The sequence below is a fragment of the Parasteatoda tepidariorum genome, chromosome 8 (genome assembly GCF_043381705.1).
Source record: "Parasteatoda tepidariorum isolate YZ-2023 chromosome 8, CAS_Ptep_4.0, whole genome shotgun sequence".
Classification (NCBI taxonomy): Eukaryota; Metazoa; Arthropoda; class Arachnida; order Araneae; family Theridiidae; genus Parasteatoda; species Parasteatoda tepidariorum.
Window position 1 is genome coordinate 86,118,500 of NC_092211.1, and position 26,125 is coordinate 86,144,624.

The 26,125-nt window shown below is 31.8% G+C and overlaps 1 protein-coding gene across 1 annotated transcript in view; it reads left to right on the forward strand.

Moving 5' to 3' along the window:
- Positions 1-1,150: 1,150 nt before the first annotated feature.
- LOC107439451 (uncharacterized) overlaps positions 1,151-26,125 on the forward strand; it is a 114,450-nt gene continuing 89,475 nt past the window's right edge. The window contains exon 1 of the mRNA XM_071184325.1: positions 1,151-1,296. Within this exon, the coding sequence (XP_071040426.1) occupies positions 1,248-1,296 (49 nt within the window). The 5' untranslated portion in view covers positions 1,151-1,247. The remainder of the gene's footprint in view (positions 1,297-26,125) is intronic.

Sequence of the window (26,125 nt, forward strand, 5' to 3'; positions counted from 1 at the left end):
TTTAATTACGGAGGCGTAGTTCTGTCGTAATTCAACGTGGTAATGTAGCCCAATGTTTTTGAAATAAATTAAGTTTTTTTTAATTTTCTCTCAAAACAAACACACATGATAGTGTCAGACCTCAATGCATACACACATTCTAAAATATCACTTAACCCTTTCGCGCCGACTGTCACAAATACGTGCCAGCATAAAACCATATCAATCAGGGTAAAAAGATAAAACTGGTAATCAAAGTAGTTCTTTAGCAGTTCCTTTGTGGGGTTATAATTGTTTGATTCATTTAATTCACCATTACTTTAGTTCAAAATAAAATTATTTAGTTATACTTTGAACTAACATTGATTATATATATATGATTAAACTAACAGTAATTAAAGTAAAGGCAAAGTAAGTCTATCAAATTAGCAATGCCTACATTTAAGTTACCTTTTAATATTTATTTACAAATTTACATCCTGATTCTGATTTTGTACGAATGCTTTTATGAATCACCCGTCCCCAAAGGGTTAAAATAACCTATGCAATAATCGGCTTTTCGCATACTAAAAATTATGCACAGAGATTTTTGTAAATAAACGATTTATTTGTGTAGATAATGATCGAAAAATATTATATATCAATTATATGAAAATGTTATAACTTGGTAAAACTCAGCGACTTTCAAAATCGAATGATAACTGCTTTCAAAACTAAGCTGTTAATTATTATGTGTAGAGATTTTAGTAAACAAACAATCTGTTTGAGTAGATAATGGCCAAAAGATATTATATACAAACTACGTGAAAATGTTATAACTCGGCAAATCTAGAGCGACTCTCAAAATCGAATGAGAAATGCTTTCAAAATTGAAAAAAAGGTACATTTGTACCTCGTCAGTCACATAAAGGTTAAAATTCTTTTATTTCCTGCCGGAACTGCTTCACTATTACACATTTCCGGATTGCGGAACAGAAGAAGAAATTTTTTCGACTACCTACATAAATTTTTAAAATACTATCTATAAAATAGCATAGATAAAATACTTTTCTGTGGATTAAAGTTGCAACAAAAATTTTGAAGAAACATATTTAGAAAACAACTCCTATTGGTTTTGAGGGAGACAGGAAAGAGGGCGCTTCAGGCGGAAACTCCGAAAACTCCAAAACTCGTGTCCGGAGAACGAAATCCGGTTAGATGTTGGTTAGTGAAATGGGAAGGAGGAAAGTCCGGCCGCTGGCTGTCCGGAACATGCTTCCACGGCACTCATGAAAGGGACGGAGATCATCATTTGTTTGCTGCTGTTCCTCATGCCCGGTAAGTTGTTCTAAATGTACTTTGAAATAGAAATTTGCTTCTTTTCTGAACTTCATACAGAATTAAATCTAATTTTTTTTTTAAATATTTGCTTTAATACAAGCGTCATTTTTTCAAATCAGAATTTTATTTTAAATGAGTTTTTTTAATCCATACCTATTTCTTTAAATGAGATTATTCTCCAAAAAATGCGATTTTGTTTATTTAGTTGCTTTTTATATTCTTTCTCATTTTGCTTGATTTTAATATTCTTTGTTTTCAGTATTATATGTTCTTCCCTTAGAAGAAATTTTCCCCCAAAACAGTAAAAAATTAGCAGGCTTGCGTATTTTTCTGAATCTTATTTCAGATTTTATTTAAAAAATAACACAAAATATTTAGTATGTTTAAACTCTACGTTTCGAATCACGAGAAGATTGAATGCTTGAAAATCCGATTACAAGATCAAAAGTTATTTCAGATGATGCCTTTTTTTTGGTTCACTTTAAAAAGAAATATTTACTACGTCTATGATCAAGTCTAGTTCTTTTCCTCCTTTTCCCATACTTGACAAATTTCGGCAATCCCAAAAACAACTTTTCGAATCGGTAGTAAAATGTAAATTGAAAAATCTTTTATAGACTAATATGTTTTTATATTTTGCATGTAATGACTGCCATCTATATTTTTATTTCTTGATGGCTATGCTCTTTCTTAAACTGGGGAATTTTTAAATGGAACACAAAAATAATAACGAAAAATAGAGTATAAAAAAAAGGTAAATATTTTTTAAAATAATATTTTCATCATGATTTCACTTTTCTGAACTGTATATGAAATAACGTTTGATATATAAGTGATTTTCCAACAACTTGACATTTTAAAAACACGAATTCTTCAAAACTGAAAATGCTTTTAAAAAATCATGCTTACTTTTTATAAGAAAAATAAAGGGAACTTAATTTAACGGTGTTGGCTGTTGAGTCAATCTTCTGGCTCAGAGCATACCAGAAAGCTTTTGCAAACCAGAATTGCGAATTTTATTTTTATATCGGGCCTGCTACTAATATATAAAGGCAGAGTTAGGCACTAGAAAGTTCTTTTACTAGAATCATCAGATTATTAATCATTATAATATGTGTTATTATTTTTTTCCATGTAAAATAAAACTGCCCCGCAGTGGACTGATCGTTAAGACACGGTTCCCAGCAGATCACCGAAGTCAAGCATCACTGGCTGCGGTCAGTGTGCGGGTGGGTGACCACTTGGATCAGTCTGCGTAGGGACCAAGGGTATGCGGTATGGGTCCTCGTTAAACTGTTCTACCGTAAAGTGCTCGACTTCGCATGCAGGTCGTCGGGCTACCGAAGCGGGGGTGCCATCCCCTCTGCAGAGGATCAAAATTGTAATGGCATGTCTTGGGATCATCCTCAGTGATGTTTCCCAGACCGTCGCCAATAGCCCATTGTGCATCTCTAGTGCGACGTAACTGAACTACAACAACAAAATGAAACTATTGTGCAGGAGAATGAAAGCAGAAATTATTACACATCTCAGTTCAGAATTTCAAAGCTATAAGAACATGGGGAGAATCAAATCCTCAAAGCACTCAATAAAGCCAATACAATGGTGAGAGTAAACAGTGATGCAGATTCTCTATATTTTTCTGAAATAATATTTTATTTTTATTGTGTTACCGCCGCTGAACAGCCGACCCAATTTAGGCTTACGACTACTAATGTTCAACTCTGAACTCTTGTAATTTTGAACCCAATCTAGGAGGAAAGGGAACTCCTGGATTCAGTATTAGGATAAATTTGCCTTCGCGGAGGACGTTTTGATGGAATTAACCAGAACTTGCGTTACAAGGAAAGGAAAACCATGAAAACTTCCCACGGTAATCCTGACGGCAAGGGGACTCTAACCCATGACCCGTCTACCACTGAGGACATTTCACGTCAGCACTGGGATCGGTGTTCAAAAAAGATTATTTTCCACCTTCAAATATATATAGTTTGCTAACACTTCTTTAATTTACTGAAATGCCCCGACTGGACTTTGTTGGGATTAGGGAGCTGACCTCACATCAGAAAAGTCCTGGGTTCCAATCCCGGAAAAGGCATGCTCATTCTCCGTACTATCTATTCTTATAGTGGGAGCAACGTTTGCCCACCTAATATGGTATCTCTGAGAGACAACAAATTTGCACTACTGATACCTCATGGACGAGTGTCAATCGGAAATATAAAAAAATATTGAAATGTTGGTGTAAAAGATGGATAAAATAAGTTTAAGTAAAAGTTTCGGACAGGTCAAGAGAGTGACTTTTAGGTAATTTTGAAATTTTTTTAGGAAATTTTAAAGGAATAACACTTTTTGTAAGCATGTAAATATTTGGGAAAAATTATGTGAAGCCACTATTAAGATATTTTGTTTGACAATGATATTGTTAGGAGAATCATTTATGAATAGGAAAAATCTCAAAATTGCACATAAAATTACAACACATATGGTATAAGTGCATCACACTTCGTTACAATTATTAATTTATTTAGAACATATTCTATATAGATTTTTTTCCACCTGTGTAAAAATGATTTAATTATAGATTTTCTTGTATTTCACTAGTACTACAATGATTAAATGTTTTAGACATTTTTTATTAAATTTTCTGCTACAGACTAGTCTTTAAAAGTCGAATTTTACCACTTTAAGCAAATTGTAGTATTACATGCCAGCTAACTACTTTGCTTTTTGCAAAATATTTTATAGAATACTAGACATTTAAAAATCAGGAATTTTGGTTTACGTTGTTCTTGACTTTGAAATTTACAAGGGCTGGACAGAAGTACTTCTATATTAAATCAATGTAAACAATTTTACTTTCAGCGGCAAATGTTTTAGAAGATGGTAAAACTGTTAGTTTTACCATCTTCTGCAACTTTCTCCCAATATACTTGACCCAGGAGTTTCCTTTTAATTCCTGTTTAAAATTACAAGGCTACGTAGTTGCACATTTGTAGTCATTAACCCACATTTATACTTAAAGCTCTCAGAAATGGTGTCATTTATACCCATTTGCATCGATCAAAATGAGGAAACTGCGAAAATGAGAAATTAAGAACTTTTTTTCCCAGTATAGATAAATTCATTCACACGGATTTCAATATTTATACTATAGAACTCTTTTAATTATAGTGGTACCGAAAAAGAGAAGGTTTCATCTTCATTTGGCCGATATAAATTATGCACGGGTAAGAAAGACCCCATTTCTAAAAGCTTCAGGCTTGATCTTTCAAATTGTGCCATGATAAATCTTCCAAAACATTTGTTGACGAACGAAAAATTGTTCACATGGAGCTGTGTTGAAGTGCTTCCATATTTTTGTCCAAACCCTCTGTATACGAACCGTGAAGGCTCAGGAGATAAAGTTTTTGTCCTCCAATGAGGTGAACCGGGTTCGAATCCCAGCCATGGTTGATCGATATCGTCTTCCTCTCCATGTAACGCCAATGTAGGTTAGTTCCATCAAAAAGACCTCCATGGAAGCAACTTTCTCCCAATATGGGAGAAAGGAATCCAGGAGTTCCCTTTTCTTCTGGATTAGGTTTAAAATTACAGGGATACGTAGTTGCACATTAGTAGTCATAAGCCCACAAATTGGATCGGCTGTTCAACAACGGTTATGATAATAAAATAAAAAAACCTCTGTATGTTGGACAATTTTTGTTTCAGTAATTTATTCCATTTGAAAAATCTTCATTCAACTTCTGCCAGCTAGCTTCTGCTGTTCTGTATTGTGTGATGCGTGAATGTGGCCCACCCTATAAATGGGTATCTGTGGAGTGGGTACTGTTGCCCGCCTCCGTGACTTAGGTTCACAGGTGCTCACTGGGTAACGTTAAATGAGTAATACTTCCGGCATCTTCTGAGGTAAAGAACGAAAGTTCAGAAAGTCCTTTAAAAAAAATCACACAGCTTCTTTCATTTTACTAAGTTTTTCCACTAATTTAACATCAGAATGAATGCATGTTTGCGTCAACAAGTAGAGGCAGGTAGCATCTTGAACTTTAATTGATGCTTGCTACAAATGACCTATCCGCTAAGCGTACTCCTCACTCTAGTAGTACCCATGGGCAGCTGTGATAATGTCAGTAATAAAAGGTCAGTGCGAGTAAGTATAGGAAGCGGTAGCGGACAATAAATTTAAATTTAAGAGCCTACTTCCATCTGAGGAAAGATATTTCTAAAAATTATATGAAGTGTGGGGGGGGGTGACTCCCAGCACACTCCCTCGCCTCTCCCCGACTAGCCGGCCTTCACGGGTGCAGAGTATGCAGTTTATCTGAGTTTTGAAATTTGTTCTAAATCGGTGTTATTTATAGTGCTTGGATAGTATATCATATGATAGTTGAAATGAGCTTACTGGATTATAATCTTTCATTTCTATGATTAATTCTCTATTGAGGATCTGATTAAATACAGCTGGGTCATTATCTTTCGAATGACTATAGAAAGTAGCACTGAATTTATTAACGGTGTAGTTATCTTCAGATCGGTTCGAATTGTTTGTTTGTTGCACTAGTAAGCATGCCTGAGCAGTTTGTTTTGAGTTATTTCTAGTTTTTTCATTTGAGATTGATTTAAGCTGCCCAAGCAGATCAGGCGTAAGTCAGAGTCGGCCTGATACACATTAAGTACAGTGTTTGTTTTTTTTTTAAGATTTAATGGTAATGATGAGCGTGAACTAATAATTGGTCTGAGATAGCTATATGCAGCGTAGGCCTTGTTGATGACTTTTTTAATGTGTAGGTTCCAGATTAATTAGTTGTTTATGACTTTTTTAATGTGTAGGTTCCAGATTAATTTGTTGTTTATGACTTTTTTAATGTGTAGGTTCCAGATTAATTTGTTTTTGATGACTTTTTCAATGTGTAGGTTCCAGATTAATTTGTTGTTGATGACTTTTTTAATGTGTAGGTTTCAGATTAATATGTTGTTGACGCTAAAGTCCTAGGTAGTCTGCATTAGTAACTATTGGAATACATTGGGTGAATTGGAACACCTTTTCCTTTATAATTTTGTGCGTTTTTCTGCGTCTAATTAACACTAGTTTTGATTTTACTGTATTGATTGACATTTTGTTACTAACACACGAATTTTCTATAGATGGCATAATATTGTTTAGGTTTTTGTCTGCATGATTAGGGTTCAGAGATCTTATTGCAATAATCGTATCATCAGCGTAAAAGGGGATGAGATAGTTCCTCTCATCATTAATAACTAGTGAATATTAAATACAAAAAGGGACCCAAAAGCGAAAAAGGGATACAAAAGGGACCAAAACGCGACTTGAACTTAGAAACGCATGAAAACAAGTGGGGGAGAGTAAGATTGCTTTGCTTCTTTCTGCTTTTTAGGTGAATTCTACGAACATCTAATGAAATCGAAATCATAATTCATCATCCGTTAAATTCTGAAATTGGAGACAATTGATAGGACAAAGTCGTAACATGTTTTATGATATTCACGGAAATTAAATTACATGTTAAAAACTGTGAAGCTTAATAAAAAGAATAATATTTTTCGTTTTACTGCATTTTTTCAAGTGTTCATAAAATTTCTACACCGTCTAAAATACAGTTTTTCCCCCTGAATTTTATATGTAAGCATTTTTAAAACAAATTTTTGTTAAATTGTCTTTCGCCGCGATACGGTGTTTTGTTTTTAATAAAAATAAATAAATTTCATTTCTGAGCTCAAATCTGCTGTATTTCATAAGATATTAAGTAATTTTGGCGAGTTTGAAATGAAAATTCGTTTTAGTTATGTATTGTAATGTATTTTAGTAATGTATTGTATTTAGAGTTATGTAAATGTGTTACTATTAAAAAAAGTGACATGGTTGCTAGATTTAGAAAGAATTTTTTGTCCCCATTTAGCTTCTTTTTACTTGTTTATTACTGTTCTTGATGCAGGCCGTGTACCATCATGCGTTAGTGTGAGCATATTGTTCGAACAGCGAAATTAAGTTCGTTTTAAAAATTATCATTTAGGTTTAAATTTCGAGGTCGGTATTAATAAGGTTTAAATTTCGAGGTTGACAAAATAAGAAGTGTTTTAGAACGATTCTTTTTTTCAAACGACGATTCTTACATCTTGAAATGACAAGTTTTCAAATAACGATTCTTATAACGCAATTCTTTTTTTAAAGATAAATAATAAATCAAGTAACAAATACACTGTATACAAGAAATAAAACCGAAGAGAGTATCAAAACACAATGATCACATGGTGAGCCAAAAGGCTTCAACATACTCCGGAAACAGTAATCCGGAAGTATAGACAGTAAAGAGTTTGCAGTGCGCCCTTGTTTAGTAAACTACATCCACATAAGTTGCCAATTTTATTAAAGACTAAGAATCAGCATAAACCACCTGTAACAAAGGACCGTTTCTTGGGGGGGGGGGTATTTTTTTAAAGATAACTCCATGCAAAAAATAATTTTTAGTCAATATATTATCACTTTTTATTATTTTATTTAATATTAGTCGAAAAATTTTTGAATTGTAAGGGATACGATTTTTTACATCATTTCTAGGAATATAATTTTACATGGAAAAATACAAAATTTGAGTGAAATCAATCGAATAGTTCCTAAGAAATCGAATTTTTTTAAAAAAAAAAAACTTTTTTGAAATTTGATTTCTTAACAACTATTCTGCCGATTTCACTCAAATTTTGTATTTTGCAATGTAAAATTACATTCTTTAAAATGATGTAAAAAATGCATACTTCAAAACTCAAAAATTTTTGAATAATATTAAATAAAATAATAACATATTTACTAAAAGTTATTTTTCGCTTGGAATTATCTTTGAATAAATGAATTTTATAATTGAGTGTAAAAATTTTTCAATTCGCTTAAAAAGTTATCGAGATATGGGAAAATACACAAAATTTAATATTAACATTAAGGGGTCCAAACTTTGGACCTATCTCTTGACCAAACTATTGGGACCCTATTTCTCACATTTCGGCCACCCCCTATGTTTAAGAGGTCAGAAATCCTAACCCGTCGATAAAAAAAAAACGTATGTTAATTCAGAGAAAGTACGTTTTTGTGTCTGATTTCGTATCTTAAAATCGTCTGAACTAATTAATTGTACATATTTGAGGTCTCCCCCTCGAACCATTAAGATTGAGTCCTAGAGCGTGATCCGATCATTAGATCAAAAGTTGTTTTGGGTGGTCCGTTTTTTTTATTTTGCGCACTGTACATTAAATAAAAGGAATATAATAAAACGTATTTAATGAGAGGAACAAAATTATAAAACAAGTAAGGTGACTAAATTATAAGACAACTTAGTAATTATTATAAATAAATTGGTTAAAAAAGTTTTAAGAAAACTATAATTCATAATTTATAATTCTGAGCGACATCTTCTAATGTATACCTGCTATAATTTGTAAATAAAATATGTGAAAGATTTAATTATTTTTATCGAGATAAAATGCAAATGTGCCCAAAAAATTCTATCATCGTTTCGAAAAGAAAGCTTTTTATTTTTTTAAGAATAAGTGAATAAACATGCAAAATAGAGATCGCTGTAAACATGAAAGAATAAACAACAAAATCAGACCCACGCTTGAAAAATGTATAAATGCAAACAATCGATGAAAATACTTAAGGAAATTTAATTTAAGAGTATTAATATGTCGAGCTAGAATGAATAATTCTCTGGGAGAAACATCTGTAATTTTTTTTCTCTCTTCAGTTGAAGTTGTAGTTCTTTTTTTTTAATATTTTAGAATGCGCAGCAGATATGTTTTGTAGGGAGTAGGAATTTTTATAAAGAGAAAAAACAATACCAGAGATAAAAACAATACATCTTTTCTAGGAAATAGTTATTAGGAATTAAGTAAATACGATAAAGTATCGTTCTTTTTCGTTGTTCAAAGGAAATAGAAGAAAAGAATTGGAGAAAGCATTGCTTATTAGAGTAGCGAAAGTGCAACGGAGTTTGAAAATGATAAAAAAGAAAGTCCCATGCTTGAAGCACACTTAGCCCTTTCCTTGCTTTTGACCCTACTTTGGAAAAGTAATTAGATTTGCTTTCCTTGTAACCAAAAGGAGTATAGTTCCGACTGCACGGCTAGGCTATCGGTTATTTCACTTGATTTCGTCCGGAAATCATTTCAGATTTCCGCCGGTATAATGAAGTTAAATAATTTATCCTCGGAACTTTCATTAAAAAATATAAAGGTTAAAAGCGGAAATCGTACGAATCGAAAAACAAAAAATCCTCTTCAATATTTGTAATTCAAATATTTGAAGCAAGACTTTTTTTTTAGATTTTCCTATTTTTCACTTAATTATATCACTCCAAGGATTATAAAAAAAAAAAAAAAATTTGAGTTGAAAGTTTTTTGTTTTATTGTCAGTTTTAGGCATTCAAGGAAATTGGTTAAATTGAAAGAGTAATGAAGTCAAACAAATTTTAGCAATTATGGTTGGTTGGATAATGTGTAAACTAATGGTAAGAATGAAGTCCAAAATAAATTTTTATTTAGTCGAGGTTTGGAAAACACTGCAATTATCAAAAAAAAACTTTCACTTTTTATTAGTTGTTAGAAACTGAAGAAATAAATTAACCGATAAAAGTAACACAAAATTCAGTTTTTTAAAGAAATTTCGCTGGTATCTCATTAAGGTCAGACTTTCTCTATGAAAAGTGCAATGGTATGAAATACAATGGTATGAAAAGTGCTATTATAAGAATATCGGTAGTTCATTAATACGATATTCAAATTAAGGGGTTAATTTCATTTGTTTGCTACCACTTAAGTTTTAAAAAATTCACCTGACTAAAGGCCTGGTTTCTTAGGACAGGAAGCCGTCAGCTGGAAATCAGCGCTAACCTCTGATTGGTCCATTTGTGAGTTTGATAGTATACGTCATCGAACGCTCATCTTGAACTACAATTGCCGTCCAACTCAACTGCAGTTGGATTACAACGTGACGTTAACCACAGAAGCAATGGCGGACAACATCCAACAGCACATTGAAATCAGCCAAGATTTTGATTTTGACATTAAACATAGCTTCTTCATTAAACATAGCACTCTTCATTTAGCTCAGCTATAATGTGTTTTTTCTTGGACAAAGTCATTATTTGTTCTCTAAAACACTGGTCGACAATAACAAAATCAATACAAATTCAAAATAAATATTTGTTTACGTTATTAACGCATGCGCAATGAGAGATAATGTCTGCGTTGGACCGACTGCTCACGCTGAGCTAACAAAAAAGTATTTTTTTGGCGTCAGATCTACGTCAACTTTCCGCTGACGCCCAGATAAGGCGCTAGTTCTAAGAAACCAGGCCTTGAGCTAACAAACCAGTATTTTGTTGGCGTCAGCGTGACGTTGACGTCCCGCTGACGCCCAGATAAGGCGCTTGTCCTAAGAAACCAGACCTTAAGACTAAATCAAGAGACTTATATTGGATACACAGCGCTGCAAGTACTCATGTTTTGTTTTCCAAAATAAAAGCTTAAGACTGTTTAATTAACCAGATTTTCTTTCTTTTTTTTAAAGAGAAAATAAAAACTGTCTTAAGGAATCCGGCTAGTTTCGATAACTTTTTTTTAAAATATGTATTAATATAAATTTTTTAAAAAAAATAGTTCATTTGTTTTATAATGTGTAAAAAATTATAAAACCAGCTATAAAAATTATTATTAATTAAATTTTTTTTTATTGTCAATTTTCAGGTAAAAATAAGGCATTTTTTTGCATATACGCTAAACACTTTAAAGAACTTTCTATCCCCGAAACAAAAAATCCCTTGAGGATTTCATTTAGAAAGCTATCAACTATGTTTTGAACTATTATCTTAACTGCACTGCACTAATATGCACTTGCTTTGAACTTAAAAGCAAGTGCATATACAACCGAGTTAGGGATCAATGTTGCTTAAAAGCAATTTTTAAAAAATTTTCGCACTTGTCTTTGCGAAAAAACATGCGTAAAAAATGAAATTCTACTTTTTTCTCCTAGCCTGTAGTTCGAAACATGTGTGCTATAATCATAGACACTCATAAAAAATTGTAGACAGTTATTTCAAAAACTACTTGAGATATCGTGTAAAATGAGAAAAAAATATGATATTGGGATTAACGTATTTAAAGACTTAAAATCATTAGGCTATCCAGTGNAACTATAATAAACATAGTGTGTATTAGTGTGCTATAATCATAGACACTCATAAAAAATTGTAGACAGTTATTTCAAAAACTACTTGAGATATCGTGTAAAATGTGAAAAAAATATGATATTGGGATTAACGTATTTAAAGACTTAAAATCATTAGGTTATCCAGTGCTATCCCCTTGCACAAAAATTGCTATAATAAATAAATGGAGTAAAAACAAAAGTAAAGTAAAGTAGTTAATAAATGGAGTAAAAACAAAAGTTTTCGGAAAGCTTAAATTACAGAGACTTTAAATTTATAATAAACTCAATTTTAGAAATTTTGCTCAAAATCATGTGTTTGCACAAGTCAGATACTTAAAAACGATAGCACTGGACACTAGTTAACTTCTAGTAACTTATATTTTCTAAACAATGTTTTGTAAAATAATTGCAAAGGATGATTTTGTGCAAAAAAAACTGATTGCTGGGAAGTTATAACAAAATAATTTAGGTGGGAAATTCTTTTGGCTTTTTAAAATTGAAGTAGCAGTGAAAACGAGAGGCTACTCTGAATAGACCGGTAATTAAATTATTTCAAAGACATAAAGCTAGTTATTTAAAAGTTATAAAGCTGGCTCATATTCTGACTATACAGAAATGGCCATGGTAGCTATGCATTGAAGTAACGAGGGTTCAATTTTTATGGACTTATTTAAAAAAAAAATCAAATTTAACAACTTTTTATTAAAAAAATAAGGATAAAGACAAATAATCACAGGTCAGACCACCTCACTTGATACCTTTTAAGAAGTAAATTACCAAAAAGAAACCTCGGTAGCAGCCCCATCTCTGAATAAATACAAATAAACGAAATTATAAATTCTGTTATCACACTTTTCCTTTAAGTTATGATTTTAGGTTTTAAAAGACATTCAAACGAAAAACCGAATCTTAGAATTTATATTAGAATTAGAAAATTCATAACTGTTTAATGATAAAAATATAAACATATGACTGCAAAAAAAATGAAAATAAAATTCTGTTGAAAAAATTTAATAACATTCACTTTGGGATCGTACCTCATAGAATAGATTATTATGACGTTGGAATTTCGGTGATCATTTTCGCTTCTCTCGTTTTCACTCAGTTTTGTTTCATTCTGTAGATGCAATTTCTCTTACTCAAAAATATAACTAAAAAAAAAAGTCAACAAAAAAGTTGTGGTCTCCTTATTAGGATCACTGGTTAGGATCACATTGATCAAATGCTTTTTCTTTCTGGATTGACGCCGTTTAAACATTTCAAATCATGGGTTGCACAAAACTGTCTTCCATTGATGATTGNCTTTCTGGATTGACTCCGTTAAACTCCACAACATTTCAAATCGTCTATTACAAAAACTGTCTCAATTTATGTTTGTCGCCGGATTGATTTTTATATCCTGCCTATGTACGTGTTTCAAGAAGTCACAAAATACTTTTCCTTCTTCAGCATTTATATTTATATTAGAATCACCGTCAAGTCAATAATTATACGTTAAAAAATACTTTAAATTATTATTATGTAAATACATTAAAAATGCCTGCTAGTGAAAAGAAAAACAGCAGCAGTCGCCATAGCAACGCATGCAATGACGACGCATGCGCACTGTTTACTATTACTCTTAAACGCAGTTGAAAAGTGTGTGAACGCCATCAAATCCAAACCAAGACACATTTTGCCAATGGGTAAAAAAAAAAAAATTTTCACGAAATTTTATTTTTCAAACAATAGTGTTTAAATTAATTCGTTATTAACATTTATCTACTGTAAAAGTATTTCATTATTTGCACTATTTTTATTGAAAAGATGAATGTTAACAATGAAATATTATTGTTACTAACTTCAACGTCATTTTGGTTGGCAGACAAATAATTTAGATCTTTAGTGTAATATTAAACTTAATTTTTTTCTATTCGAAAAATTAACTCCCAATCAAATATACTTCCTTTCTGTTCGATGACCTTTTGCCATCTTAATCCATTATGAATCGTTCATGGAACTTCTGGTTTTAATCAACAAAAAACTCAACCAAATTCGAATTGAGGTCATTGCTATTACTGAAATTTTTAGCATATAAAGAAGTTTTGTAAACTTTGTAATAAACGATAATCCGATTGTGAACGATATGGGCTAAATGAGGTATGTAATATCACTCCATACTCCTATGTGTGAGGCCTAGCATTGCATGGTGGAAATACTATTCCTTTGGAACGTTCCTCCCTATAGCTCTGACCTTCCATTATCGAATTCTCCTTTATTTCGAAGTTTACAAAAATTGTTTAAATGGTAAAAATTTCAGCAATAATAATGGTTCAGCTTGTTACTGATAAGGACCTTAAATTCTACTAACGTGGGATTATGGAGTTAACAGAAAAATGGTAATTAAACATTATGGAAGATATTCGATTGACTAAAGTTCATTTTTCGTATCGAAAAAAAAGTAGTTTTATTTTACACTAGAAACCGAAACTACTCCATTTATAACCTAGTAAATTCCGCAAGTACGAGGTTAAAGTAGTAAATCAAAATAATAAAGTACATTCTATCAAGGGGTGGGAAATGAACAGAAAGAAGTTAAGCGTGTTTCTTGACTTCTTAGCCTCAACTCAAAGTGAGAATGAACTAATTGACTTAATAAATTGGTATAAATAAACCAGCTCAGCCACAAAAGCTCATTATCCTACAAAATATTCCCTGCGAAGCTTCAGCCAAGGGAAAACGTTTCCGGCAAAAAACAGGAGAATAGGGAAAGAAAAGAAACACGCCCAGAGAAGGAAAAAAATCGGGAAAACTTTTTTTCTATTCGTTCGAGTTCCTTTATTTATTTTTCCGGATTTCTTTGTTGGGTGTGGGGTGGGGGTGACTTGCCCGTCACTTACAGTTAGTCACACTTCGTTTTTATAGCTGAGAATATTTTTTTTCCTTCTCTTCTTTTAGTGCCGCTTGGAATGTTTGGATCTGTGGGAATAACTCTGCGTCACGGGGTTAGTCTCCTGCATTTGTTTTGTCCCACTTTCGTAACAATGTTATGTTTGGGAGACATTTTCGAGTGTAATAAATAATTCTCTGGCAATTTCTTGTTTGTTTACGGCGCGATGTTTGAAAGATTTTTGTTCTTTTAAGAACTAAAAAGGTGTTTTAGAAGTTTATTGCTATATTAAATAGGAAGTCCACCCCCTTCCCTTCGCATTCTTGAAATTTTTGTGGATTTTGAAGGCCTTAAAACGATATTACCTTTTTTCGGTGACTGATGTAGAGACTATTCCTTTTATCCCTCACGTTCTTTTTCCTTCGACTTCGAGATTTTATTCAATTCCTTAACCTCTTTACTCTTCTTATTTAAAGTATCGCGATTTTCCAAGATTTCTGTTTTGCAAAGATTTTCCAGACAGTTTTAAGTCACATAACAAGATAGAAACTCTACAAGTAGTTTCTTGATTTTAGCAACACTAAAAATAGATTTAGTAACATTATAAATAGCTTTCGTGATATTACGAAATATCACGAAACTACAAGTAGTTTCGTTAGTACTAAAAAAAGTTATGGTAACATTAAAAGCAGTTTTATAAACACTAAAAGTATATTTGGCAACTATTAGGGCAGCTTTTGTGATATTACGAATTTCAAATCTACAATTAATTTTAGTAACGCTACTCAGAACGTTTCGATAACAATATAGAAAATCTAAAATTAATTTTAAAAATATTACAGGTAGTTTCGATTACATTACGAATTGATTTGTTTAATATTACAGAACATGAAAGCTACAGAGAAGTTTTAGTAACACGACGAGTTATGTTGCTAAAACACCTTGGAATGCTTGAATGCGTGGGAAACATTCTGTGCCACACAGGGCTAATCTTTCGGAATTGTTTCTGTCTTATTTTCGCAACGATGTCACGATTGAGTAGCCTTTTCGAATGTTGTAAATAATTCTTCGGCAACTCATTGTTTACTTACGGTGCAGTGCATGAAAAATATTTTTTCGTCTCAGAGCTAAAGAGTTTTGAATTCCGCCGGCAGAGGAATCTCCGTGTATTAAATGGTGACTGGTGCATGTTAAATCTGTCGGGGTCACAAAGTGCTCCAAGTTCCCATAATAAATACTACTAATTAGAGTACTGAATTGCGTTCTCTGGGTCATATCAAAAGTACGATCTGTGGAAGAATGAATAGAGTATGATCGGGTTCACCCTATAAGACGATCTGTGACTGAAATCATATTATTAGCCATAGATGGCGCCACTGATAAAAACGGGAATCGCACCCTCTACCTAAAAAACTCACTTGATTTCAAGCAGGCTTGCTGAATGGCAAGTAGCATAAGTAACAACCATAACACTAAAAAGGAGTTCTCGAAGTTTTTTCCATATTATAGAGGAAGTCCGCAGATTCCCCCCTTATACATTTTTTAAATTTTTTGGATTTTGAAGAAATTAAAACGATATTACATATTTTGAAGACTGATGTGGAGTCTATTATTTTTAACCCTTACATTCCTTTTATGTAGACTTCGAGATTTTATTGTTTTTCCTTACCGTCTTTGTTTTCCTTTTATAAAGCATTGCAATTTTTCAAAATTTATTCTGTCTTCAAAGATTTTTCATTTATTTTAGTAACGTTCCCGGATAGAAACGCTACAAGAAGTTTCAATAAAACTACAAGTAATTTTGGTGATACAAAAAGTACATTTGATAACACTTTAAATAGCTTTTGTGATATTAGGAAAAAGAAAAGTTACAAGTAGTTTTATTAACGCTTGAAATAGTTTTAGTAGCACTATAAGCAGCTTTGGTAACTACAAATAGTTTTAGTAACATTGAAAGTATAGTTTCAGTATTTCTTTACATTAATAAGTAATGGTAGTTTCAGTGAGTATATATTTTCAAAAATTAAAATGAAATGATGTTCTCACTACCAGTCTTTTTTTTTTTTAAATCTTTAATAGTATTTTTCCCGCTAACTTTTCATATTTTAGAAATAATTGCATATTGAGTTGCACACGTCAAACTAGATGATTGGTTTAACAAGATTCGTAGCATCCTATTAAAAACAAAATAGTGGTAGGAGAAATATATTTTCACCAGGGTTTAAGCTGAGTCTAAAAATTCATTAGCAAAAAAGCTGAAATCTGAAAAAAAGTTTTAGCAAAATGCTAAAATGCCATTAGGCTTATAAAATTACTTTATATCAAACAAGTACTGTAAGTTATCTGACAAAGAATAGCTTAATGTACAAGAATATCAAAAAGAATACCTATAACAAAAATCATTGTGCCATTCNTTAATATAGGAACAGGAATTTTACAAGCACTTTAAATTTAATATAATAAAAGATTATTGACTGGATACCATCATACTTCAGATTTCAAAAAGAAAAAAAAATTTAACTTAATTTACAGGACGTCGGAGAACTTTCCACGAAGCCATCAGCAAAACAAATTAAGAAGGAATCGAAGCCTGATAATAAAAAAAAGCGTCTACTATTAAACAATAGCATAGCCACCACTTTAACTAGTTGGTTGCTATATACGCAGAGATGCCAACTTGCTCCAGACAGCGAATAAATATTTTCGAGTGGTAGTTTATTAATTGTGATTCTTCGTTTAATAAATTCAATTTATTGGTTTCTTATCCACCACTATTTCTAAATAATTCGAAGGCTTATATCATTCGCCACTTTGTTATAGTAAAGTTATGCTAAACCTTTTAAAAAGTAAGCAAAATTAGTCAAATATTGTTAAATTTAATTTGTAATTATTTACCGTTTTTTAAATTATTTAGGCGCGTCCGGAGCAGTTGGCATCTCTGAGTAACTCGACTTCCGCTATCACTAGGAAATACTATTTTACAAAGCGGAGCAAGTTGGCATCTCTGGATGCGGTAGATAGCTTGCCTCACGCGTTTTAAAAATTTTTTAAAGTATTCGTAGTACATAAATAACAGTTTTTACGTACTTTTCGTTTTTGACATAATCAATGCAGAATAATAATGGCGAACGAACTCAGCTCGTCATCGCGCATTGGGGAAAAATTTCACTACCCGAGTAGTGCTCGTTACTAACCATTACGGTCGAAATCTTGCTCTTGAGAGGAACTCGTTTGCGAGCATTATGAGGCAGGATTCGATTGCGAGCTGAACTCGTTCATAACCGTCAAAGGGTTAAGTACAAGTACTGCAACGTATCAGCAGTGAAAGCGGTAAAATTTAGTTATAAAACTGAGCATGGTGTTATTTTTAACTTGAAGTGAAATTTAAAAGGAAAATAGTTTTTGAGCTTTAAATCAAATAAAAAACTTTTGTTTGTCTGTTCAAAGTAAATGAGCTATGACACCCTAATTTTTTAACTTCTGGTTTAATCACTTTTGATCAAAGAGAAAAAAAAACAGTAACTCCTGTACCTAATAAATCCTTTTTAGTAAAACTCGTTGTTTCTTTTCAACAGACAACGTCTATTATGTCTTCTTTCCTTTGCGTCATTCGAGAACTTTCGACTTGTATCTTATTAAAGTTGAAGGGGACAAAACGAAAATAGCGTCAACGAAATGCCATATTTAATTTCATTAATAACCTTTAGAATTCTTATACTTTCATCTCGATATTAATAGTGTGACGAAACAACATCTCTTTACAATTATTTTATTTACTTTAATCAACAAATATTACTTCGGCATAATTACATAAACTGCCTCCAAATCTCATTATTTTGGCCTAAGCAAGTACTCCATCTTCCAAAAGATCTATTAGATGTTCTGTTGGAAAATTGCGGTGCCTTTGTTCGGTGGAAGCAGCAGGTGGTGATAGAACAAAAGAATCTTTCACGGGTAAAAGTGAGAACCAAAACATAAAAATTGAAAAAGGGGGGAGTTTGTAAAGAGAGGAAGCGCTGGATGAGGTCTTTTGCGGAAACAATGTTTTGACTACTTATTATTGGTTATAACTTCAATAATCAAACACAGCGTGATAATAATGCGGGAAAATGTAATCAGCCATCGTTCTAATCAGTGCTGTGTTCGGGGATCCCATGAGCCTGAAACAAATTTATGTAAAAGTATAATATAGTCTAGTACAGCGTTGTGTTCCGTTGGACCTAAGGTGTTCATCCTAGTGTACCGTGGAAGAGTTAAGGAAGTTCAGACTTTTTTCTTTAATATTTTTGAAACCTATTGTAATTATATATTTAGAATCAATAAATTATCCATTATTAACTATTACATAGTTAAAAAACAAATTATATACAAAAATTCAAAAAAATATTTTAAAATGTAAAAAATCGAAAAAAAATTAAAGTTTTTAATTTATGTTGGGTTTTTTATATGCTTTTTTTTAATATTATTCCCCGCATCTGAAATTGTTTGGAGAACTTTTTCTATTTTTTTACTATAGAAACGATTAACAGTAAAAAACAACCAAAAAACAGAGTTTCCGGAAAAAAATCATCAGATCGTAATAAAAGATTCATATATAAATGTAATACTACTCACTAAATTTGGAAAAAAAATTCTAACAAAGTGTTAATAACATTAATAAGTATTTATCATCAAATTTTCTGCTCAATAGAATAAAAATTCACTTTGCTGGAACAATTTGAAATTCGTAAGTTTGTCAAAAAGGACATTTTGAGAAAAATGGCTTTTTTAGTTATTTATAGCAAATTCTAATTTTGAACAAATATTTCCTTTTTTTAAAGATAAATAATATAAATATGATCTGATTAACTAGTCAAATAATTAGGCAAGAAAATGTAAACAAGGGGGCGTGGTAAAAAAAATTGCTATAATTTAGTCAATTTTGCTCCGATTCAAAAAGTGCTTGTTATAAAATGACTTGATTTCAAAAACACAAAAAGCAGAAAATCGAATGTTTTTTGGACGGATTTTCTGTAATTTAAAGTCCCTTGTAGCCTTAATATTTGGGTTTCTTTTATGAACTCATTTAAAATAAAATTCCAATGAAAAAGAAATGATATTTTTTAAGAAAATTTTAATTTTTCTTATAACAATATACTGAATAATTTATGAAAAAGACATGCATTAAGGAAAATTTACAATCTTATTTCCCATTGCTTTTTTCAAATCAAAATAAAATAACTAAATTTGTTTACAAAGAAATATGTTTTCCTAGTGACCATTTACAACGTTTATAGCAGTTATTTTTTTAGTTTATATTTCGATAAAACCATGATTCGGTTTATCTTATTCATTTTCAGCTTGAGTATGTACACCAAAAACAAATTCATAACTAGATTAGATTAAGCTCAAGGACGGCACATTCAAATATCAGACATAAAACTAATTTAAGATTATCAATGATAAAAGGATGAAGCAATTTCGTTACTTTTATTAAAAACTATCAAAATATATTAGTCTTCTTTTATTGATAAATAGATCTTTATATACTTTCTTGGGGGTTCCACTGGTAGAATTTATTTTATTTTATAACCGTCGTTGAACAGCCGACACAATTTTGGGTTTACGACATCTAATGTTAAACTCCGTAGCCTTGTAATTTTGAACCCAAACCAGAAGACAAGGGAACTACTGGATCGAGTATAGGGGAAAATTTTCCCTCTTAGAAGAATTTTTGATGGAATTTACCCACACATGTGTTACACGGAGAGTAAAACCATGAAAACCCTCCACAGTTAGACCGACTGCAAGAGGAATCTTACCCATGATCTGTCTACCACTGAGAATATTTTACCTCAGCACTGTGGTCGGTGCGAGCCGGGTGCGAAATTCGCATCGAAGAGCCATCTCTGGGATTCGAACTCGATTCACCACATTCAAAGGTGGACGCTCTATCCCCTGAGCCACCACTGCTCTAAGTCAATCTTTCATCTTAATTTCTTCTTGTAGTTCATGATTAAAACTACTATTATTAAACTAGGTTATTTTACGTCAGCACTGTGGTCAGTGCGAGCCGGGTGCGGAATTCGAATCGAAGAGCCATCTCTGGGATTCGAACTTGATTCACCTCATTCAAAGTTGGACGCTCTATCCCCTGAGCCATCACGGCTCAGTATACCTGTGTGTTATAACTGTTATTATGTCTCCGATGTTTCACTTGGCCTTAAAATAAGCTAGAAAAGACATTATTTTACTTCAAGTTTTCCTCTTTTCCACCCAAGCTATATTCTCTAGATTAGATTATATTTAACGATCATAATAAAATAAATCAAATAATAATGTTATAAATATAATACATTGTAAGCTGATTCCAGATAAAACTGTATTTCACTCATGAAATACCTTCCGTAATTAATTTTTATGTTTGTTTCTGATTGTGTGCTTTACTCTTTTATTAATATTTTTAGTTAATCATAAAAATGTTTTTCTTACATTGAAAAGTAGAGCCATTTTTTTCTTTCTACGCCTGAGCAATTAGATAAATTCTGCAAAATATTACGGAAATACACAACTTCTGCTGTGGATTAAAAATACTTTTATGTTTTTGCTTGAAAAATATATAATAAATGTTGTTACTAATAGAAGTTTGAAAACTGTAACATTCTTGATAAACTAATCCAATTAATAGAGTTTTGTCTACGTATTATAGCATTGTTACTTGAATCTAAAACTTCATCGATCCATTTATTATTCCTTTGTTAAAAATATTTCTCGTATTCAAAGGGTAGCTTAAATACGACTGGATCATTTAAAAATGCATATTTCTGAAAAAGGTACAGCATGATGAGGTTTTTTAATAAAACCTCCTCAAGCTGTACTTTCTATAGTCATTTTTAAAAAAATTAAAAAATGAGAACAAATTTGCAAATTCTGAATATTTTTGACCACTAAATTCAAAAAGATGATAAAGGGGAAACTTAACATAGAAATGAGGTCGCAATCCACGTAGAAACGATGAAAATCATAAAAAACCCATTCGAGATTAGACACCATAAGGAAATAGATGGACTGTTGCATGGCCTCCGTGTTCACCAGATATCAATCCGTGCAATTCTTTTCCCTTCCTTAAGTGATAATGCTATTTGTTTAACCATAACTCACTAATTTATGGATCTGTGGACACATCAAAAAGTCACAGTGCAGATAATAGGTGGCTTAGGCAGCCATTGAAACCTCATCCAGGAATCGTTGTAAATTGTGGAAATCTGTCAGTAAATGCTTTTTGAACAACTCTTGTAAAAATTAATAAAAATAAATCTTTGTATTTTGCAAGAAGTTTCAATAAAACTACAAGTAAGTATCTTCTACAATTTTTTTTCAAACTTGGCTTTAAAACTTGTATAGGTTTTCCCCATTTTCACCCTCTCAACGTAATTGCAAGTGCAATGGAAAAGTTGCAGTGTTGCAAATGCAGTGGTTAGGTTTGCATCCTCCACCTCACTAAATTTTTCGTAAGAATTTCGGAAAATCCTGTATTATAAAACAACATGTTCGCTCACTGGAAAAAAAGCTAACAACAGTGCGGTAAAAAATGAATTCTTGAATAACTTTTGATCGAATTATCAGATTTTCATGTTTAAAGAATCACAAGAATGGTTTGAGGAAATGACCTCAAGTAGGCTAACTAATTAGAGTAAATGATATTTTAAATTACGGAGTAACATTCCGTAGTAACAGTTTTGGTAGTTACGTGCTATTCGTAAAAATCTTAAGTAATATGCTTTGAATTAAAGAAGTTTTAATTGAATAAATCTCAAGTATTAACTCGTTCAAAATTTAAAAAAAAAGGACATTGGTTGTCATAGTAACGGAAATATTAAATTGTACTTATTTCTATTAAATGAGATCGGCTAAATCCAAGATTACCTTCTGATTTAACATGCGTTAAGAAACCTATATCATCAGGCATAATTGTAAAAAAGTTAACTTTTTTTTGTATCTTTCTTTGCTTGCGAATGAATCAATTGAGGTTTGTTAAAGAAGAAAAAGGTATGAAGCGAAACGTGATGTAGTAGACGACTGATAAATTAATTCTATTAGTTCCGAATTCGACTTACGGCAGAGTTGCTTAAAACGATCCAATCGATTATTCTTAGTTCTGTTTGGATTTAGCCAGAAGGAATGTTTTCCGTTTGACTACCAAAACATTTATCCTTTTTAGTGGTTATCTTGAATTCGAGAACACGAAACGGTTTTGAAGTATTTCTTCCTGCTTTAACTGTTTTTTTTTCTGTTTTTTTTTTGCATAAATTTATATAATAATAAAAAAATCCGTACCTAAACATTTCAAATAAAAATAATTAATTTTATTACAAAAAGAAATTATGCATTGAAATTGTTTGTTTTGAAATATTATTACAACTACGCATGAGGGGGATAAAGAACAAATTGAGTTACATTTATAATGCCAAAAAGTCTTGTCACCCCTTCGAGTGCGTTTTCCTAACGTGACTCGGGCGTGTGCAATTTATTTTTGGTAAGGAAGAAATGTTCTAACGCAGCACAAGCAGAGGCCTTCTGGTCGTAACTTTAAACCAAATTTACTGGTTGTTTATTTATAAAGTGCCTTTATTTGTAGCATGAACAAATTACGATATATTAGTAAATTTGAGATTACATTCATTGCTATTCGTGTTAACTCATAATTCGATCAGACAATTCTTAAAGAAAAACACAAAATAAAATTATTTGAAACAGTTAGGGGGCCCTACGCCTTTCAGCCCTTAATGATAAATCAAGGACAGCTTTTGGCTGTCATGTTGAGTGGTAAAAATTTGAAAATTGTTGTGTATATTCGTCATCTGAGCGACCCGATGTGTGAACAGTATGAAAGGAAAAAAAATGGAACGCACGAAGAGCTCTTATTTCACTGCTCTTTGTGCCCCGTAAAATAGGAAAAATAGATTGTAAAATCATTTCATTCCCTTGCAAAATAGATGTGCGGCAGTCTTAGCAGTTCTGGGGGTCCACACACCCTATTAAACATCCTGTATCATTTCCGTACAATAAGTTTTTTGTCATTAACATGTTATCAAATAGTTGATGTGAAACGTCATTCCTTTTCTTTATACCATTGCAAAAAATTTCTCATACAATTGTTTTTTTACTTCTTTCTTCTGTATTGCTTTTTGTTACACCTGTATTCTCCATTTGTATGTCTATCGCACAAAGGTTTTATCACTTTTTCGCGTGCTCCCCTTTTTTATTTGAGGTATTTTATATCTTTAAATTTATTCCTAATTAATAATCTTGAAAACTTTAACTACCAATATTTCTTTTAAAAAAGAAAATTCTAATTTAAAATTTTTTTCCCCTTAGATTTATTAGTGGCAATTCTTCGTTTAACTTTCTCACTAAGTAAAATTGCAAGAATATCTAGCAAGGCTATCATACCACGTTAACAGAGATGCCAACTTGCTCCGCTTTGTAAAATTGTATTTTCTAGTGGTAACGAAATTGAAGTTACTTTTAGTTTAGTGTTTTTCATTTTAAATAATTTTTTCACCACTAAATATCAAAAATTATAAATATGATATGAAATGCAACGTTAAAGCCGCAATTAACTGGTTACTGTCTTAAAAAGTAGGCGTAACTATCTTTCTTTAACTAATCTTACANGAATTATGTGTTTCTAATAATCTTGGCTTCGCCGGTGACCCCCCTGGCGCTACGAACAAACTCAGTGTTGGCCTCCGGTGACTCTCAAGGCATTCAACGAGTTAAAGGAAACAGTACGGTATATAGAATATAACACATTGCATGCGGTGCGGGAAACTTTTGGAAAAAAAATGTATTACGGCTATTATAGATTAAAATGTTAAAGAAGTGGTAGGCAAGATTTCATAAAAGTTGGAGCAAAATTGTCATTATTGCTACAATTTCTATTGAAAAAGGAATAACGACGAACGATTGTCGTAATAATTAGCTATATACTGTATCATTTATGCTTGGGGTAATCACGAACAAATAATTTCTTTGTAGAATAGTAACTTAACTTAAACTTTTGTTTGGATCGCAGAAATTTCAAAAACGTATTTTTACCAAAACGTATTATTAGATTGACCCGCTTGCAATGTGTCAATACTACAATCATTCATCGAAAACATTTTTTTTAAAGATTGAAGTTGTAGCTACAGGGACAAGTTTGCTCCAACTTTTACGAAATCTAGCTTATAATTTCTTAAATTTTTTTATTTATAACAGATGTAATACAATTTTTGGAAAAGTTGCAATGTGTTAATAAATTTCTTTTGCTACTACAGTGAAACCTCTCGGGATTGACCACTCTCTGTTCCACACTAAAATGGTCGATAATGGAAGTTGATCATTTTTAGAGGTTACCTCTATTGACTTCAAAATATAATCGAAGATGCATGATTTTTGCAAACGAATTTAATTTTAGTCAGTGTCATTTGCTTGGTGCAAAAATGCCACTTGTGTTGGAGTCCTGAAAGCCAGATTCATGAATAAAACTTAGCATCAATAAAAATGATCCCTACTGATATAATAATGGGTAAACACAAATTTACCAATTATGAATTGTAGAACTACGTTAAATAAATGAATAATTATAATTTTTTGTTTAAGTTTGCATTCAATTTTATATCATAAAAATGAGTGTTTTTAAAAAAAATGAGATATTTGTTTGAGTTGCTTAGCTTATTTTTCTAAAATAACTTTTTTTTATTCCTATTAAACTTTTAACTCCAAAAGTAAGTCATTGATAGCATCGTCTTTCGTGCACTCTGACTGCAACATGAGGCTGTAGAGCTTTTGCAGAGGTCGTCAAAATGAAATAAGAACTTCACACAAATATTTTGAGAACATTTAAACCTACTTATTTGTTCATATTTTTGTGTTTCCTCATAAGACCCTTTCCTCATTTGGTGCATATGTTTGCCTGGTTGCTGGGAGAGGTTTTAATGGTCTTTTCTAAAGGTTTTCTTCAACACAAAGTTCATGGAAAAATTTCGCGCCTCCCAAATAGGGTCGTAATTACAGGAGGTCGCTGTACTAGGAAAATTATTTTCTTAGACGTCGGATATTCTGTCGTAATTTGCAAGGTAAATAAACATAAACTCAACCCAACAGAGAATACTCTGTCTATCAAAAGATATGAAGTGATAGCCAATTAATGTTTGAATATAAGCAAACATTTTAGTCTCTTCTTACTCTACTCTACTTCATAAGTCCAGTGGAAGGTTCTAAGTTTCACCACATAAGTTAGAACAGGGGTTTCTAACTGGCGGCCCGGGGGTCGCATCCGGCCCACGAAGTCTTTTTTTGTGCCCCGCGAACTAAAATATATTTGTTGTCATTTTTTGCGGACAATTTTTGTAAAAAATCTATATGGATTTAAAATACGTTTCTTGTTAATAGAAAGGTAATTTCTTCGTTTCAGTGTAATGTAACATACCAACGGTGGAAAAAAATTTATTTCTTCTGGTTTTGCATACAAGAAAATACTTATTCAAATACAAAAATAATCGTGTATGTTGCTCTATTTTATTTGTGAATATAATTCAGCGTGTGTGTATCAGAAATTTTCTCTAAGAAATTCTCCGATTTAACTTCTTGAAACCACTGATTTTGGACGAAAATATTTACACATTATTAAAATATTTACAATTTTAAATGTAAATATCTATTCTCTTGTGGTTTCAGAAGACAAACCTCAATTTTCTCATTGAACATTTTGTGTG